We start from the raw sequence: 20366 nt of genomic DNA on the forward strand, positions 1-20366 counted from the left end.
ATCAATTTAAATCATTAAATTGGAAAATTTAATAATTCAATTAAATTCTAATGCATTTGAGTGTCACGGCAGCCGACAAAACTTCTTTTAGAATTATTGGCTGGGTCTCAGCACTAAGGTATGCCATGTGCTGAAACAGACATTGAAATGCTCTCTCCACTGAAGCAGCAAAACCATGTGTTGTCAAGCATCTCAGGGGCTCCATCAGTATAGAGAGTACCAAATTCTGTTAATCTATAAAAACTTCATTATTACAAAGATGTCAGTTTCCAGTTTCAAAAAAAGGTCTCACAACATAGGAATTTTTTATTCTGCCAATGTGCAAATATGATTAAAATCAGATGTTGGCTGCCCTGAGAAGTACTAGTATTTTTATCCTGCTGAATGTTAAAGAAAAGTCACTGCTGATTCTTCTATGAGTTCTGGCTGAACGTGAAGAAATGTCAACAGTTCTAGTGCAGATGACATCATCCAACAGAAGCACTGCTTTAGTTTTCTTTCTCTGCTCTAAACAAACCAGCTCAATGATTTCCAAGATTCTCAGCTTCACCAAGGTCTTTTCAATTGCATACAGCTTCTGTGGCTGGGCAGTACAATGAGCAAATGCATAGGACGCTTCAAGATAAAGCTTTATTTGCCAAATACAGCTTCCAACCTTTTCAACTTAAGCTTTCCCCTAATGAAAGGACCATATTTTTCTAATGGCTGGTAAGGACTGACACAACCTCATACGCATATGTGGGAATAAAGATAAAACAGGAGAAGCCTAAGCTATGACATACTTTCTTTTCACATTTTCAAACTAAACTATGTGAAATTCAGTTGTCTATAATCATAATGGCAGGGTACATCTTTAATTCTTAACAGAAATTTAATCCAGCTATCTCCCACAACATAATGGCGATAATGATTATATATTACCTAAGCATGTACAGGGGCATCCCATGCCACTCTACTCTTATTTGGGATGAAATATACCTCAACATATTTTGACAAATACGAAAAAAAAGTATCTTGTTAAATTGGCTTTTTTCCTCTAAAGAAATAAAAATGTCACATACCTGGTTTAAAAATCTGATTTAGAGATATTCATTTAGAAGTAGCATATAATGACTCAAAAAAAATATGTGCTCAATTAACTGAATCATGAATTCAAATAACTATTGGTATGATATTTTATCTTTTAGAGTATCAGAATGGATTGGAAGAAAAATAAAAGCTCTTAAAGTTATATATTCTCTAATCCCCTCACTCCATCCATTTTTCATTCATAAATTGATATTGAGCTAGATCAGTGGTTCTTAATCTTAACTATGTATTACAATCACCTCAGAGAACTCCAACAATAATGAGTGGACCCCACTCCAGACCAATTAGATCCATATCCCTTGGGGCAGACCTGAACATTTTTTTAATGCCCCAATAATTCTAATATTTAGCCAGAGTTGAGAACTATTGAGCCAAATAAACTAGTCATAGATCCTCTTCTTTTAAAGCTTATATTCTAGTACACATGAATATATATGTGTGTGTGTGTGTGTGTGTGTGTATATATTCTTAGGTGTTGGGTATACAAAGATTAATAAAATGTACCTCTCAATGCACACAGGACATTTTAATGCATCTTTTAACTACACTATGACAGATACATACATAAGGTGCTATGATAACACAGAAGAGATACATCCAACCTAATAATGAAAGGGGAGAGGGTAGATAGAAAGGTATTAAGTAAGATTTCTGGAGGAAGTAATAAATGGGTAAGTAGGAATTAACTTTGTTGTTTCCTGCCTCTCTTTGCTTTTGTTATCCCCTCTGCTTTGTGCCTGGCTTTTCTCCCGCCATCCTTTCTTCTGGTTAACACAGATAATTGCTCACAGTTTGTTGTTACCAATAAAGTAGCAGGCATGAAATAAAGGAAGAGTAAATAAGAAACGCTGGCCGAAAAAGAACATGGAGGTCCTCGTATGCCACATTAAGAATGTTGACCTAAAAAAAAAACAGACTGCCAGATATTTCTCAGGCAAAGATAGGTTTATTCAGGATCAGCAGAAATTTGGGGTGTGCAACCATGGAGAGCCACATGCAAGTCCCCTCGAAGGAAGAAAGTTTATATAGAGAAGAAAAGGAAGTTGGGAGGGCTATCGTACACAGAGTCCACAGCTCTTCACTGGCTAAGTTGTTGTCAGGATAGAAGCGGGGTCTTCTAGTTGGGCTCTGCTATTGTCACAGGGCATGAAAGCGCCCCCCTCAAGTCACCCAACTCTATTTAATTGAGATTTCTGTTTATTAATTTTTTTTTACAAGGAGCTTAAATTTTATCCACTGGGCAGTCAGTGACATGTTAAGCAGGCTGCATGCTGAGTAAATCTATGGTAGCCGTGAGGAGCGGAGATCATAGCTAATGTTCACTGAGCTCTTACCATATGCTAGGCAGTATGCTGCTGAGCACTTCACATTGATTATCTCACATAATCCTCCCACCATCACAATTCTATGGTAGCTACTATTATCTTTATTTTACAAATGAGGAAATAGTAGCTTGCCCAAGTCACGTAGTTATTAAGGGATAGAGAAGGAATTCAAAACATTTCTGATCCCTGAAGCCTTTAACCTCTAGGATGGATGGATTGGAAGGAGTGGAGTAAGAACCAGCAGAGACTACAGGCTAATAAATCAGTTAGAAACTAGATTATCCCAACTGAGAAACAATTAGGGCAATGGCAGTGGGGATGGAGAAGAGGGAACAGATTCCAGAAATATGTGGTTTTAAAAGTTGTCAAAAATTACATGATTCAGCCTTTAAAAGGAATGAAATTCCCATATATGCTACATGAATGACCCTTGAAAATGTGCTAAGCAAAATAAGCCAGTCACAAAAGTACAAATATTGTATGATACCACTCATGAGGTACCTAGTAGTAGTCAAATTCATAGAAACAGAAAGTAGAAGTTACCAGGAGCTGAATGGAGGGGGTAATGGGGAGTTATTGTTTAATGGGTACAGAATTTCAGTTTGGGATGATTAGAAAGTTCTAGAGATGGATAGTAGTGATGGTTGCACAATAATGTGAACATGCTTAACGCCACTGAACTGTACACCTAAAAATGGTTAAAATGGTAAATTTTATGTTATACAGAGGACCCTTGAACAACATGGGTTTGAAATGCGCAGGTCCACTTATACGTGGATTGTTTTCAATAAATACATACTACAAGGTATGTGATTGGTTGAATCCGTGGATGCGGAATCATGGATACAGAGGGTTAACTATAAAGTTAGACGCAGATTTTTGACTGCACGGAGCTCAGCGTCCCTAACCCTTGCACTGTTCAAGGGTCCACTGTATATAGTTTATAAATTTTTTTTTTTTTTTTACAATTTTTAAAATAATTTTTAAAGGACTTCCCTGGCAGTCCAGTGGTTAAGACTCTGCACTCCCAGTGTAGGGGGCACAGGTTCGATCCCTTGTTGGGGAACTGGGATCCCACATGCCACATGGCGTGGCCTAAAATAAATAAATAAAAATAATTCTAAAAAAGCACATGATATAAGGAGGATAAGGGGGAAAGGGGGCCAAAAAGTCACTGCAGTCCTTAGCTTGGGAGACCAGGTGGGCAGTGGTACTATGCAGTATCTCTGATGAGGAAACGACGACTTATTATAACATTCAGGGAGAGCTGTCTAGAAAGGAAACAGACATGAGAATGAAGCTCAAGGGAATAACTGGGCTGAAAATGCAGTCATCGACAAGCAGGTCATAGTTAAAAACCATGATAATGCATGAGATTGCCCAGGGAAAACATGAAGTAAGAAGAGAAATGGGCTGAGGATAGAACCTTAGGAAACAGGAAAGGCAGATAAAGAGGAGCTCACAAAGGAGATAAGAGGAAGCAGTCAGAAAGGTATATAATTAAAAGAGAAGGTAGCAGAAATGATAATATTTGGGAGAGAGGGCAATGAAGATGGTGGGGAGAGCCGGCAAGAAATAAAAAGGAGCTGGAGAAGATATACCACCATACCCATTTCTCTCCTTCTACTCCTACTTTTTGGAGTTCCAATGAAGACCTGAGTTTCTAATTTTCTATAGCATTATAAGATTAGCAAACAAAATTCCTACACTGAGGAAAAACTTAACATAGTAATATGCAGTTTAAGATAGGAACACATCAAAAATTGTCAGGAATACATTTTATGAAACAGTAATAATGCTAAACCTACATAAAAACTTAAGATCTCTGGCAGCCTACACAGGAAAAGTAAATAAGTAGGGCTAACTGTAACTTGCTTTAAGCAATAAGAATTTCTGAAAAGCTACTTATAGAGAGCTGTTTATAAAATTTTCTGAAAATTAAATCAGCATTAACTTTACCAGATCACTATTTTAAGATAACCTACAGTAAGTTTTTTAAAATGTTATAAATTAAATTCTTTTGAATGTTTGGATGTTTGTGTTTTAAATATAGATTTTAAACCAAGCAACAAGTTATATGAAAAGTTATCCAATATATCACATGCCCATAAAGCATAATAACACTAATCTAAAGCTTATTATGGTGACAGAAGCTATTAAAAACTCTATATACACCTCTGATAATTCTTAAAATTATGAGCTTGGTTTGCCCAGTTTACAGACTTAATGACTGAATTTCAGAGAGCAACATTACCTAGCTTGCTTGTAAGTGGTAAATCTAGAATTTGAACCTATTGTGGCTTTAAAGCTTAAGCTCTTTTTGTTTTTTTAATTTTTATTTATTTATTTTTGGCTGTGTTGGGTCTTCGCTTCTGCGCGAGGGCTCTCTCCAGTCGCGGCAAGTGGGGGCCACTCTTCATCGCGGTGCACGGGCCTCCCACCATCGTGGCCTCTCTTGTTGCGGAGCACAGGCTCCAGATGCGCAGGCTCAGCAATTGTGGCTCACGGGCCTAGTTACTCCGTGGCATGTGGGATCTTCCCAGACCAGGGCTTGAACCCGTGTCCCCTGCATCGGCAGGCAGATTCTCAACCACTGCACCACCAGGGAAGCCCCAAAAGCTTAAGCTCTTAACCACTACCCCCTAAACAATCCTTAATCTCCCTTAACTAATCTACTTTCCCATATCAGAACAAAGTACAATGTGACATCTAATAAGTAACAGTAGAATAAGTCCTTGAATCATCACACCAGAAATCTTCAAAGTTCATACAGAGTCCAGGAGGAAAATGCCTCTAAAAGTTATATTACAAGTGATAAAAACAAACACTTATTTTACAGTTATTTTCCCTCAAAACCAAATGTTTCATAATTATGAGTTTATCCTCCATTTCTTAATTTTATATATTATGTGAAAAATATAATGAAAAAACACTCAAAAAACATTTTAACCTTAATACGTTATACCAAACTAAACCAAAAACAGACTTGCTAAAAGATTTTGAACAGGCTTCATCAAACATCTGAAATATTCTAAAACAAGTCAAATGGTTTCTGATAGACATATTCTTTGTTCATTATCCTTCACTGTACCCTATACCTTCCCCTTCTATCTAGAAAAATGTTAAGGTGACACTTAACTACTACATTGATACAGATTTGTGCAGCGGTTCTAAAGGACCACTAAACCATTAGCTAGAGACACAAACCTTTATTTGTCATGTCACTAAATTGTATAAATGGAGTTAGCTGTAAGACATAATTTTACATTTGTAAAAAGATAACGCAAGATTTTTTAATTTTACCATGTGAAATTCTCCATGAATCTTTATGCCATCACTATGAATTCCTTGGAAATCAATAATGTAAACCTATTTTTAATATGGAAAGCTAATTAGGAGCTATTTTTTAGTGGTTTGAATTCCAAAAGAAATTAAGTTAACTAGTATTTTAGCAAACGGAGAAACAAAGTATCTACTAGCAAGATAATTCCTCATGTAGAGAAAACTTTCATATGGGAATTTAGAAAAATCAGGTAGAGCAAGAAAAAAAATACTTTGAACCTCTTTTGTATATTAAGTATGACAACGAATTACCTCAAAACACTCATTTAATTACTAGGATGCATTTCTGAATCTTAAATTTTATCTGCAGACAAAAAACAATTCTCACAATGTAAGGGAGAGGTAAATGAATTACCTTAAAACAAATGCATTTTCTTTAAAGAAATATTCTAATTCATTAACCGAAACTAAAAGTTTAGAAATGCTAAGCATGAATACTTTTAAAAACTGATAGTTATACTAAAAATAATAAAGAAACAATCTTCTAAAGGAAAAAACAAAACATACTTTTGAGTAACCTTACAGTTTAAAAAAAAAAAAAACACTCAGGACGTCTAATCACTTGTTACTGTTTATCTCCTAATTCCATTAAATTGAACATAGAACTACCTTCTCTGAGACAGGTAGGCTGCTGGGCTCCTCTGTATTTCTTGGCTGCTTTACAGAATCACATCCACACATCCTATTTTTAAGAACACGAAGCTGAACATCAGGCATGTGCTGGTGCTGAGCCCCCTGAGGGCCTGTGGACAGGGGCCCACCATGCAGATTTTGAGTCATGCTAGCTGAAACACTGAGCACTGGCTCCACATCAGAATCCATTTGAGAGACCTGTGGAGGAAATACAACACCTGAAAGGCTGATATACTGACAGTTTTCCGGATGACTCAATAAAGCTTCAGACATGATTTTATGCTCATTTCCAGGATGTGTAAGAGTATCACCAGTAGCATTTTCTAAATGTTTCCTATCCACTGTCCCAGAACGAAGAACTACAGGTTGTTGGAGCACAGTTTCCATTCTCTGTGATTTTTCAGTAGTTGCTTCAAGACAGTATGGGTTTAATTGTGGAATACTGGTCTGTATTATTGAAGGCTGCCCAAGCTGCTGAAATACTTGCTGAAATGGATGCTGAAGAATACTTGCTCTTCCAGAAGTCTGTGTCACCATAATTGGTACATTAACTTTATAAAGGTGACCTTAAAAAGAAGAAAACAAAACTGTAAGTAAAACAGAATCCTAATTTCCTTTAAATTTCCTAAAAAAAATCTCATGCACAGGAGGCTGGGAGGAAATACATCAATATGTTAATAGTGGTTACCTCTAGGAGTTTTTCTTTTATTTTTCAGATTTTTTGTGTTTTCTATAATAAATATGTATTACTCTTATTTTTAAAAATTAAATATATCTTGCTTTAACTCTAGCCTTTTCCCATTATTGCTTATATGGCACATTTTGAGACACATATAGGCCACCAATATTTATTCCATGAACCTCTCCCATTGTTTAATAAATTACAGTGTTAACAACCCAAACTGGGATTTTAAGAAACCTCATCATGGAGAATGTATTTCATATAGTTAAGATATAAGATACCATATAACAACTATAAGACAAGGCTACCCAAAAAGGGTTTAGTAATTTCAAAAGTTATCAAGTTTCCCCCCTCTTTCCTTTAAAATAATACTAACAAGAAGAAAGAAGAAATTTATTTTTTGAGCATTGAGTCAGGTGCTTGCTTAAACTCTGTAACAACCCCAAAAATAGGTATGATTCTCTTTCAAATCAAGAAACAGTTCTTTGAAAAGCAGAGGTTAATCTCCAAATTTTTCAAATATTCTTATACAATCTCCAATAAGAAAGGAGGCAAAGGTTGATAAATCTAATCTTTAGTTTTTCTTGATTAAAGCTAGCCGGGACACATGTGTGTCAGAATTCAGGTAACTGACTTGAATTAGAGAAAACCTATATAAAGCATCTTACATAATGTTGGGATGAGAATTGGAAGTGAAATATAGGACAAGCTTAGTACCTGCCTTAGTAGACAGGCTTAGTGTATTTCGTGGTAGATTGCTTCCATAACAATAAAAACCACCATTTATTACTACTTTTAAATAAGTTTTATTAAAAGCTCCTATAACTTCAATAACTTGTGGTATACAGTTTATTTAAAATCATGAAAGTTAATACCCAGAAGTCAGTACCAAAGCTAAAAACAAAATATTTTAAAACTATACTCTTACCAGATGCCGTCTGTAGTGTCACACCTGCTGGTACATGAACAGGATAACCAGGATAAGTAAAGTTTGCACTGGAGTTTGAGGTGCCCTAGATATGAAAATTTCATATTAGAAAGTTAGAGAAAGGCTTTACTTGAACCTTTTTTTCCTGATCTTACAGAGGATAAAAAAAATCTGATTAAGGTCAACAGGACAATAGTAGCACTTAACATTAGGGCTGAGTTCTCTGAATAAAACAGCTTTTTAATATTTGATTTAGATCGTCTCATTAAAAATAAAAGGAATTCTGTTCTATGGCTATTAGCAATGAAGTCAGTAAGACTTCATAAATAACATGAACATTGACTCATAAAACTTGCCCACAACACAGCTTTGCCTGGGCCACTGATACCCAGATGTCAAATGTAAGAACCACAGTTGTTTATAGGAGTCCTCTAGTCTGTAAGTTGATCACTAATGTTATTTTAAAGCAGATAAAACAACAGTGTATAATTTTTATTTTGGAATAATTAAACCTTAAGGTTTTACATTTTTAATACTAAATGAAAAGACAAAAAAGTTTTTGCCTACTAGACCTGAAAAAATTTAAAAGATTGATTAATAATAGCCAATGTTGGTAAGGATGTGATAAAAATCAGTTCTCTCAGACCACTGCTTATGAGTGTATATGGTACAATCCTTTCAGAGGCCAATTTTGTAACATATACCAAAATTGAAAACATGCATAATCTTTGACCTAGAAATTCTACTTCTAGGAATTTATCCTGATTACCTGATTATCACACAAATACACCAAGACATATCTACAAGTGTAATCACTGGAATGCTATATTAGAAAAACACTAGCAAGAATTTAAATGTCCATAAACAAAAGACTGGTTACTTAAACTTGATACATCCACTAAGGCTAATCAATATTTAACTGGCATTGAAAACAGTCCATCTATATTACTAAGTTTAAAAAAAAAATTACGGAAACAGTACAGAGAATGATTCTGCTTTTACCCTGAAAATTAATGTAACTTTCTTTAATGAAAGAAGTCTAAATGGATATACATCATACAGTTAAAACAGTTATCTTTGGGTTATAATCCTATAGGGCTCTATCACTTTTTACTTTATAAATTTGTTTGCTTTTACTCTTTAGAAGTATATTATTTCTTTAATGAGGAGAAAAGGTATTTCCAAGAATTTCAAAGGCAGAGATACTTCTTCACTGGTTTCATATCAAAACCAGCACCATTCTTCCCAAAAATCCTGGTAAGGGCTATGCTTTTTGTTTGTTTTTAATGAAGAAATAGAAATAAATGGCCTACTAAAATCCTGTACCCTAGGAAGGAAGCTCATGGGCTGAAAGAAAACGAAAAACTTTATATATCATGTTTTACCTTCAAAGAAAGGTAAAAGAGAAAAAGTTCTATTTTTCCCCACCTAAAAACTACTCAATTTTCTATATATAAGTTTTAATTTTATCTTCTGCCCCCAACTCCTGGGGGGGGGGAATCTAACCTCTATTATACAATGGTAAAAAATAACCAAAATATTCCACTTAAATAAAAGGAAAAATTATGATGTGCCTCAACTCTAGGGGAAAATAAATCAGAAAAACATTCATATCAGAATCATCTATTTAGGATCCACCAAGTATGTAACATTATACAGTGTATTAAAACTCCGTACAATGTAAGTTAAGAAATTTCCTAACCTTGTAGGTACAGTCTTGGCAGATGCTAAGAACTGCTCTGGAAGATAGGAAAAGTTGGTAAGAAAATATTAATTCTGGAACTCCTGAATTTTTGCAACACCTATGTTACAGAAGCTATTTCTATCTCCTCATCCCTTACCACATCTTTTCTCATTCAACTGGAGGATTACAAATTACATCTCTACCCAGCCTTCTGCCACTATTCACTAAAACTGGGGCATCTCTGTTAAAATATATCTTAGATATTGCTTCAAGATGGCGGAGTAGAAGGACGTGCTCTCAGTCCCTCTTGCAAGAACACCAGAAACACAACTAACTGCTGAATAATCATCGACAGGAAGACACTGGAACTCACCAAAAAAGATACCCCACATCCAAAGACAAAGGAGAAGCCACAATGAGATGGTAGGAGGGGCGCAATCACAATAAAATCAAATCCCATAACTGCTGGGTGGGTGACTCACACACTGGAGAACAATTAGATCACACAAGTCCACCCACTGGAGTGAAGGTTCTGGGTCCCACATCAGGCTTCCCAATCTGGGGGTCCGACAACGGGAGGAGGAATTCCTAGATAATGACACTTTGAAGGCTAGCGGTATTTGATTGCAGGACTTCGACAGGACTGGGGGAAACAGAGACTCCACACTTGGAGGGCACACACAAAGTAGTGTGTCTGTCGGGACGCAGGGGAAGGAGCAGTGACCCCATAGGAGACAGAACCAAACCTACCCGCTAGTGTTGGAGGGTCTCCTGCAGAGGTGGGGGGTGGCTGTGGCTCACCATGGGGACAAGGACACTGGCAGCAGAAGTTTTGGGAAGGACTCCTTGGCGTGAGCCCTCCCAGAGTCTGCCATTAGCCCCACCAAAGAGCCTGGGTAGTCCCCAGTGTTGGGTCGCCTCAGGCCAAACAACCAACAGGGAGGGAAGCCAGCCCCACCCATCAGCAGACAAGCAAATTAAAGTTTTACTGAGTTCTGCCCACCAGAGCAACACCCAGCTCTACCCACCACCAGTCCCTCCCATCAGGAAGCTTGCACAAGCCTCTTAGATAGCCTCATCCACCAGAGGGCAGGCAGCAGAAGCAAGAAGAACTATAATCCTACAGCCTATGGAACAAAAACCATATTGACAGAAACACAGACAAGATAAAAAGGCAGAGGGATAGGTACCAGATGAAGGAACAAGATAAAACCCCAGAAAAACAACTAAAGGAAGTGGAGACAGGCAACCCTCCAGAAAAAGAATTCAGAATAATGATAGTGAAGATGATCCAACACCTCAGGAAAAGAATGGAGGCAAAGATCAAAAAGATGCAAAATGTTTAACAAAGATCTAGAAAAATTAAAGAATAAACAAACAAACAGAGATGAACAACGCAATAACTGAAATGAAAAATACACTAAGAGGAATCAATAGCAGAAAAACTGAGGCAGAAGAACGGGTAAGGGACCGGGAAGACAGAATGGTGGAATTCACTGCCTCGGAACAGAATAAAGAAAAAAGAATGAAAAGAAATGAAGACAGCCTAAGAGACCTCTGGGACAACATTAAACGCAAAAACATTCTCATTACAGGGGTCCCAGAAGGAGAAGAGAGAGAGAAAGGACCTGAGAAAATATTTGAAGAGATTACAGTCGAAAACTTCCCTAACATGGGAAAGGAAACAGCCACCGAAGTCCAGTAAGTGCAGAGAGTCCCATACAGGATAAATGCAAGGAGAAACACGCCAAGACACACTAATCAAACTGGCAAAAATTAAAGACAAAGAAAAATTATTGAAAGCAACAAGGGAAAAACGACAAATAACATACAAGGGAACTCCCATAAGGTTAACAGCTGATTTCTCAGTAGAAACTCTTCAAGCCAGAAGGGATGAAAGGGAAGAACCTACAACCAAGATTACTCTACCTGGCAAGGATCTCGTTCACATTCGATGGAGAAACAAAAAGCTTTACAGACAAGCAAAAGCTAAGAATATTCAGCACCACCAAACCAGCTCTACAACAAATGCTAAAGGAACTTCTCTAAGTGGGAAACACAAGAGAAGAAAAGGACCTACAAAAACAAACCCAGAACAATTAAGAAAATGATCATAGGAACATACATATCGATAATTAAACATAAATGGATTAATTGCTCCAACCAAAAGACACAGGCTTGCTGAATGGATACAAAAACAAGACCCATATATATGCTGTCTACAACAGACCCACTTCAGACCTAGGGACACATACAGACTGAAAGTGAGGGGATGGAAAAATATATTCCATGCAAATGGAAATCAAAAGAAAGCTGGAGTAGCAATACTCACAGCAGATAAAATAGACTTTAAAATAAAGAATGTTACATGAGACAAGGAAGGACACTACATAATCATGAAGGGATCAATCCAAGGAGAAGATACAACAATTATAAATATATATGCACCCAACATAGGAGCACCTCAATACATAAGGCAACTGCTAACAGCTATAAAAGAGGAAATCGAGAGTTAACACAATAATAGTGGGGGACTTAAACACCTCACTTACACCAAAGGACAGATCATCCAAGCAGAAAATTAATAAGGAAACAAGAGCTTTAAATGACACAATAGACCAAATAGATTTAATTGATATTTATAGGACATTCCATCCAAATATAGCAGATTACACTTTCTTCTAAAGTGCGCATGGAACATTCTCCAGGATAGATCACATCTTGGTTCACAAATCAAGCCTCAGTAAATATAAGAAAATTGAAATCACACCAAGCATCTTTTCTGACCACAACGCTATGAGATTAGAAATCAATTACAGGGAAAAAAAACATAAAAACACAAACACATGGAGGCTAAACAATACATTACTAAATAACCAAGAGAACACTGAAGAAATCAAAGAGGAAATAAAAAAATAACTAGAGACAAATGATAATGAAAACACGATGATCCAAAACCTATGGGATGGGGCTTCCCTGGTGGCGCAGTGGTTGAGAATCTGCCTGCCGATACATGGGACATGGGTTCGAGCCCTGGTCTGGGAAGATCCCACATGCCGCAGAGCAACTAGGCCCGTGAGCCCCAACTACTGAGCCTGCGCGTCTGGAACTTGTGCTCCACAACAAGAGAGGTCGCGACAGTGAGAGGCCCGCGCACCGCGATAAAGAGTGGCCCCCGCTCGCCGCAACTAGAGAAAGCCCTCGCACGGAAACGAAGGCCCAACACAGCCAAAAATAAATAAATAAATTAATTAATTAATTAATTTTTTTAAAAAACCTATGGGATGCAGCAAAAGCAGTTCTAAGAGGGAAGTTTATACTATACAAGCCTACCTCAAGAAAAAGAAAAATCTCAAATAAACAATCTAACCTTACACCTAAAGGAACTAGAGAAAGAAAAAAAAACAAAACTCAAAGTTAGCAGAAGGAAAGAAATCATAAAGATCAGAGCAGAAATAAATGAAATAGAAACAAAACAATTGCAAAGATCAACAAAACTAAAAGCTGGTTCTCTGAGAAGATAAACAAAATTGATAAACCATTAGCCAGACTCATCAAGAAAAAGAGGGAAAGGACTCAAATCACTAAATTTAGAAATGAAAAAGGAGAAGATACAACAGACACCGCAGAAATACAAAGCATTCTAAGAGACTACTACAAGCAACTCTATGTCAATAAAATGGACAACCTGGAAAAAATGGACAAATTCTTAGAAAAGTATAACCTTCCAAGACTGAACCAGGAAGAAATAGAAAATATGAACAGACTAATCACAAGTAATGAAATTGAAACTGTGATTAAAGATCTTCCAACAAACAAAAGTACAGGACCAGATGGCTTCACAGGTGAATTCTATCAAACATTTAGAGAAGAGCTAACACCCATCCTTCTCAAACTCTTCCAAAAACTTGCAGAGGAAGGAACACTCCCAAACTCATTCTATGAGGCCACCATCACCCTGATACCAAAACCAGACAAAGACACTACAAAAGAAGAAAATTACAGACCAATATCACTGATGAATATAGATGCAAAAATCCTCAACAAAATACTAGCCAACAGAATCTAACAACACATTAAAAGGATCATACACCATGATCAAGTGGGATTTAACCCAGGGATGCAAGGATTCTTCAATATACGCAAATCAAACAATGTGATACACCATATGAACAAACTGAGGAATAAAAACCATATGATCATCTCAACAGATGCAGAAAAAGCTTTTGACAAAATTCAACAGCCATTTATGATAAAAACTCTCCAGAAAGTGGGCATAGAGGGAACCTACCTCAACATAATAAAGGCCATATACGACAAACCCACAGCAAATATCATTCTCAATGGTGAAAAACTGAAAGCATTTCCTCTAAGATCAGGAACGACACAAGGATGTCCACTCTCACCACTATTATTCAACATAGTTTGGGAAGTCCTAGCCACGGCAATCAGAGAAGAAAAAGAAATAAAAGGAATACAAGTTGGAAAAGAAGTAAAACTGTCACTGTTTGCAGATGACATGATACTATACATAGAGAACCCTAAAGATGCTACCAGAAAACTACTAGAGCTAATCAACGAATTTGGTAAAGTAGCAGGATACAGAATTAATGCACAGAAATCTCCTGCATTCCTATACACTAATGAAAAATCTGAAAGAGAAATTAAGGAAACACTCCCATTTACCATTGCAACAAAAAGAATAAAATACCTAGGAATAAACCTACCTAGGGAGACAAAAGACCTCTATGCAGAAAACTATAAAACACTGTTGGAAGGAATTAAAGATGATACCAACAGATGGAGAGATATACCATGTTCTTGGATTGGAAGACTCAATATTGTGAAAATGACTATACTACCCCAAAGCAATCTACAGATGCAATGCAATCCTTATCAAACTACCAATGGCATTTTTTACAGAACTAGAAGAAAAAATCTTAAAATTTGTATGGAGACACGAAAGACCCCAAACAGCCAAAGCAGTCTTGTGGGAAAAAAACGGAGCTGGAGGAATCAGACTCCCTGACTTCAGACTATACTACAAAGCTACAGTAATGAAGACAATACGGTACTGGCACAAAAACAGAAATATAGATCAACGGAACAGGATAGAAAGCCCAGAGATAAACCCACGCACCTATGGCCAACTACTCTGTGACAAAGGAGGGAAGGATATACAATGGAGAAAAGACAGTCTCTTCAATAAGTGGTCCTGGGAAAACTAGACAGCTACATGTAAAAGAATGAAATTAGAACACTCCCTAACAGCATACACAAAAATAAACTCAAACTGGATTTGAGACCCAAATGTAAGACCAGACACTATAAAACTCTTAGAGGAAAACATAGGAAGAACACTCCTTGACAAAAATCACAGCAAGATCTTTTTTGATTCACCTCCTAGAGTAATGGAAATAAAAACAAAAATAAACAAATGGGACCTAATGAAACTTCAAAGCTTTTGCAAACCAAAGAAAACTACAAACAAGACAAAAAGACAACCCTCAGAATGGGAAAAAATATTTGCAAATGAATCAACGGACAAAGGATTAATCTCCAAAATATATAAACAGCTCATGCAGCTCAACATTAAAAAAACTAACAACCCAATCAAAAACTGGGCAGGGGCTTCCCTGGTGGCACAGTGGTTGAGAATCTGCCTGCCACTGCAGGGGACATGGGTTCGAGCCCTGGTTTGGGAAGATCCCACATGCCGCGGAGCGACTGGGCCCGTGAGCCACAATTGCTGAGCCTGCGCGTCTGGAGCCTGTGCTCCGCAACAAGAGAGGACGCGATGGTGAGAGGTCCGCGCACCGCAATGAAGAGTGGCCCCCGCTTGCCACAACTGGAGGGAGGCCTCTCACAGAGGCGAGGACCCAGCACAGCCATAGATAAAAAAATAAATAAAAAGCCAGACCCTTAGCTCTTTAAAAAAAAAAAAAAATGTGCAGAAGACCTGAATAGACATTTCTCCAAAGAAGACATACAGATGGCCACGAAGCCCATGAAAAGCTGCTTAACATCACTAATTATTAGAGAAATGCAAATCAAAACTACAATGAGGTATCTTCTCACACCAGTTAGAATGGGCATCATCAGAAAACCTACAAACAACAAATGCTGGAGAGGGTGTGGAGAAAAGTGAACCCTCTTGCACTGTTGGTGGGAATGTAAAGTGATACAGCCACTATGGAGAACAGTATGGAGGTTCCTTAAAAAACTAAAAGTAGAATCACCATATGACCCAGCAATCCCACTACTGGGCATATACCCAGAGAAAACCATAATTCAAAAAGACACATGCACCTCAATGCTCATTGCAGCACTATTTACAATAGCCAGGTCATGGAAGCAACCTAAATGCCCATCGACAGACAAATGGATGAAGAAGTTGTGGTACATATATACAATGGAATATTACTCAGCCATAAAAAGGAACGAAATTGGGTCATTTGTAGAGATGTGGATGAATCTAGAGACTGTCATACAGAGTGAAGTACATCAGAAAGAGAAAGACTAATATCGTATATAAATGTATATATATGGAACCTAAAAAAATGGTACAGATGAACTGGTTTTCAGGGCAGAAGTTGAGACACAGATGTAGAGAACAAACGTATGGACACCAATGGTGTAAAGTGGTGGGGGGGGGGGGGGGGGGGGGGGGGGGGGATGAATTGGGCGATTGGGATTGACATGTATACACTGATGTGCATAAAATGGATGACTAATAAGAACCTGCTGTATAAAAAAATAAATAAAATAAAATTGAAAAAAAAGAAAAAGAATAGATTTTAAAATGTACATAATATCACAAAGTTGGTAGGGACAGAAATGACCTAACACAATTAATGCCATACCATACTGAAAATGCTATTTAATACTATATACTCTCAGATTATATTTTGTCCTTATTCAGTCTTTGCATTAAAGAATGACAAACTGTTTTAAAGCTGAAAAGAAAAATTTTTTTAAAATATAGATATATATATCTCTTAAATAAGATACATACCAGTTCTGCTGTGATAAAAGTGGGAAGAGTTTTACCAGCAGGAATAAGTAACGATGCTGTATAGAAAACAAAATAAACATTATACATTCATCAGAATTTTCCAACTGAATAAAACTGCTAAGTATACATTATTTTTTAAAAACGTTTTTCATCACTAACATATTCAACCATGACAAATTCTAAACTTTCTGATTCCAAGTGAGGTAAAAGTATTTAATTACATCTTTTCCCAACAATTTTAGATAAAGTATAGGTTAGTTGTAAGTCTTTAAGTAGAGATGGCAGATTATAGTATAGATTTCCAAAAGGAAATCTCATTGTAATCAAGTATACTGTACTATAGAAATCCATAACAAAATACCTAGGCTGTCTTTAGGAAGCCAATGTAGCACTAAACCTCCATTACAAATTTTTACAGGGGAGAAAAAGTAGTATTTGTTAAAGTGGCATGTTTCCAACCAACTATACTTTGAGCAAAAAAATGTAACCCAACATAAACCATTCTAAATCGTATAGGTACAAAAGAAATTTCAATTCATTCATTTCATGAAAAGTTATTTATACTACTTTGACCAAGTAAGCAAGCACAGCTACACAGTTTTAGGAATAAATGAATAAGTACATGTCTCCTGAAGTCTTTGCAGGACTTCAGTAAACTGAAGAGAAAAATATAAGACAATAAATTCTTAGAAGAACACCAATTCAACCTGCATTAAACCTACAATTTCATTTATCTTTCCTTTATTATCACCAATTTTCTATGCTAACTATCCCTTCATTTATCGTACATCTAAAAGGTTGACCTGGGCTTCCCTGGTGGCGCAGTGGTTGAGAATCTGCCTGCCAATGCAGCGGACACGGGTTCGAGCCCTGGTCTGGGAAGATCCCACATGCCACGGAACAACTAAGCCCGTGAGCCACAGCTACCGAGCCTGCGCGTCTGGAGCTTGTGCTCTGCAACAAGAGAGGCCGCGACACTGAGAGGCCCGTGCACCGCAATGAAGAGTGGCCCCTGCTCATCGCAACTAGAGAAAGGCCTCGCACAGAAACAAAGACCCAACACAGCCAAAAATAAATAAATTAATTAATTAATTAAAAGAAAAAAATTTATAAAAGGTTGACCTGAGAGGAACCAAGATGGCGGATTAGAAGGACGTGCTCTCACTCCCTCTTGTGAGAACACCAGAATCACAACTAGCTGCTGGACAATCATCGACAAGAAGAGACTGGAACTCACCAAAAAAGATACCCCACATCCAAAGACAAAGGAGAAGCCACAGTGAGATGGTAGGAGGGGTGCAATCACAGTAAAAACAAATCCCATAACTGGTGGGTGGATGACTCACAGACTGGAGAACACTTATACCACAGAAGTCCACCCACTGCAGTGAAGGTTCTGAGCCCCACGTCAGGCTTCCCAACCTGGGCGTCTGGCAATGGGAGGCCAAATTCCTAGAGAATCAGACTTTGAAGCCTAGTGGGAATTGATTGCAGGACTTCGACAGGATTGGGGAAAACAGAGACCCAACTCTTGGAGGGCACACACAGAGTAGTGTGTGCATCGGGACCCAGAGGAAGGAGTAGTGACCCCAGGGGAGACTGAACCAGACCTACCTGCTAATGTTGGAGGGTCTCCTGCAGAGGCGGGGGGTGGTTGTGGCTCACCGTGGGGACAAGAACACTGGCAACAGAAGTTCTGGGAAGTACTCCTTGGCGTGAGCCCTCCCAGAGTCTGCCATTAGCCCCACCAAAGAGCCCAGATAGGCTCCAGTGTTGGGTTGCCTCAGGCCAAACAACCAACAGGGAGGGAACCCAGCCCCACCCATCAACAGTCAAGCAGATTAAACTTTACTGAGCTCTGCCCACCAGAGCAACAGTCAGCTCTACCCACCACCAGTCCCTCCCATCAGGAAACTTACACAAGCTTCTTAGATAGCCTCATCCATCAGAGGGCAGACAGCAGAAGCAAGAAGAACCACAATCCTGCAGCCCGTGGAACAAAAACCACATTCACAGAAAGATAGACAAGATGAAAAGGCAGAGGGCTATGTACCAGATGAAGGAACAAGATAAAACCCCAGAAAAACAACTAAAGGAAGTGGAGATAGGCAACCTTCCAGAAAAAGAATTCAGAACAATGATAGTGAAGATGATCCAGGACCTCGAAGAAAGAATGGAGGCAAAGATTGAGAAGATGCAAGAAATGTTTAACAAAGACCTAGAAGAATTAAATAACAAACACACAGAGATGAACAATACAATAACTGAAATGAAAACTACACTAGAAGGAATCAACAGCAGAATAACTGAGGCAGAAGAACAGATAAGTGACCTGGAAGACAGAATGGTGGAATTCACTGCCTCGGAACAGAATAAAGAAAAAAGAATGAAAAGAAATGAAGACAGCCTAAGAGACCTCTGGGACAACATTAAACGCAACAACATTCGCGTTATAGAGGTCCCAGAAGGAGAAGAGAGAGAGAAAGGACCTGAGAAAATATTTGAAGAGATTACAGTCGAAAACTTCCCTAACATGGGAAAGGAAATAGCCACCCAAGTCCAAGAAGCACAGCGAGTCCCATACAGGATAAACACAAGGAGAAACATGCTGAGACACATAGTAATCAAACTGGAAAAATTAAAGACAAAGAAAAATTATTGAAAGCAGCAAGGGAAAAACAACAAATAACATACAAGGGAACTCCCATAAGGTTAACAGCTGATTTCTCAGCAGAAACTCTACAAGCCAGAAGAGAATGGCACGATACACTTAAAGTGATGAAAGGGAAGAACCTTCAACCAAGATTACTCTGCCCCGCAAGGATCTCATTCAGATTCGATGGAGAAATCAAAAGCTTTACAGACAAGCAAAAGCTAAGAGAATTCAGCACCACCAAACCAGCTCTACAACAAATGCTAAAGGAACTTCTCTAAGTGGGAAACACAAGAGAAGAAAAGGACCTACAAAAACAAACCCAAAACAATTAAGAAAATGGTCATAGGAACATACATATCGATAATTACCTTAAACGTGAATGGATTAAATGCTCCAACCAAAAGACACAGGCTTGCTGCATGGATACAAAAACAGGACCCGTATTTATGCTGTCTACAAGATACCCACTTCAGACCTAGGGACACATACAGACTGAAAGTGAGGGGATGGAAAAATATATTCCATGCAAATGGAAGTCAAAAGAAAGCTGGAGTAGCAATACTCATATCAAATAAAATAAGACTTTAAAATAGAGAATGTTACAAGAGACAAGAAAGGACACTACATAATGATCAAGGGATCAATCCAAGGAGAAGATATAACAATTCTAAATATATATGCACCCAACATAGGAGCACCTCAACACATACGGCAACTGTTAACAGCTCTAAAAGAGGAAATTGACAGTAACACAATAATAGTGGGGGACTTTAACACCTCACTTACACCAATGGACAGATCATTCAAACAGAAAATAAGGAAACACAAGCTTTAAATGACACAATAGACCTTAGAGATTTAATTGATATTTATAGGACATTCCATCCAAAAACAGCAGATTACACTTTCTTCTAAAGTGCACATGGAACATTCTCCAGGATAGATCACATCCTGGGTAACAAATCAAGCCTCAGCAAATTTAAGAAAATTGAAATCATATCAAACATCTTTT

General features: G+C 37.8%; 1 protein-coding gene across 1 annotated transcript in view; it reads right to left on the bottom strand.

Moving 5' to 3' along the window:
* The window catches only part of GTF2A1L (general transcription factor IIA subunit 1 like), a 62532-nt gene that overhangs the window by 21348 nt on the left and 20818 nt on the right, over positions 1–20366 (bottom strand). Inside the window, exons 4-6 of the mRNA XM_036873837.1 lie at positions 16699–16754; positions 8000–8084; positions 6366–6955 (exon numbers count right to left, since the gene is read on the bottom strand). Coding sequence (XP_036729732.1) covers positions 6366–6955; positions 8000–8084; positions 16699–16754 — 731 coding nt within the window. The remainder of the gene's footprint in view (positions 1–6365; positions 6956–7999; positions 8085–16698; positions 16755–20366) is intronic.

This window comes from Balaenoptera musculus, chromosome 13 (genome assembly GCF_009873245.2).
Source record: "Balaenoptera musculus isolate JJ_BM4_2016_0621 chromosome 13, mBalMus1.pri.v3, whole genome shotgun sequence".
NCBI classification, from domain to species: domain Eukaryota; kingdom Metazoa; phylum Chordata; class Mammalia; order Artiodactyla; family Balaenopteridae; genus Balaenoptera; species Balaenoptera musculus.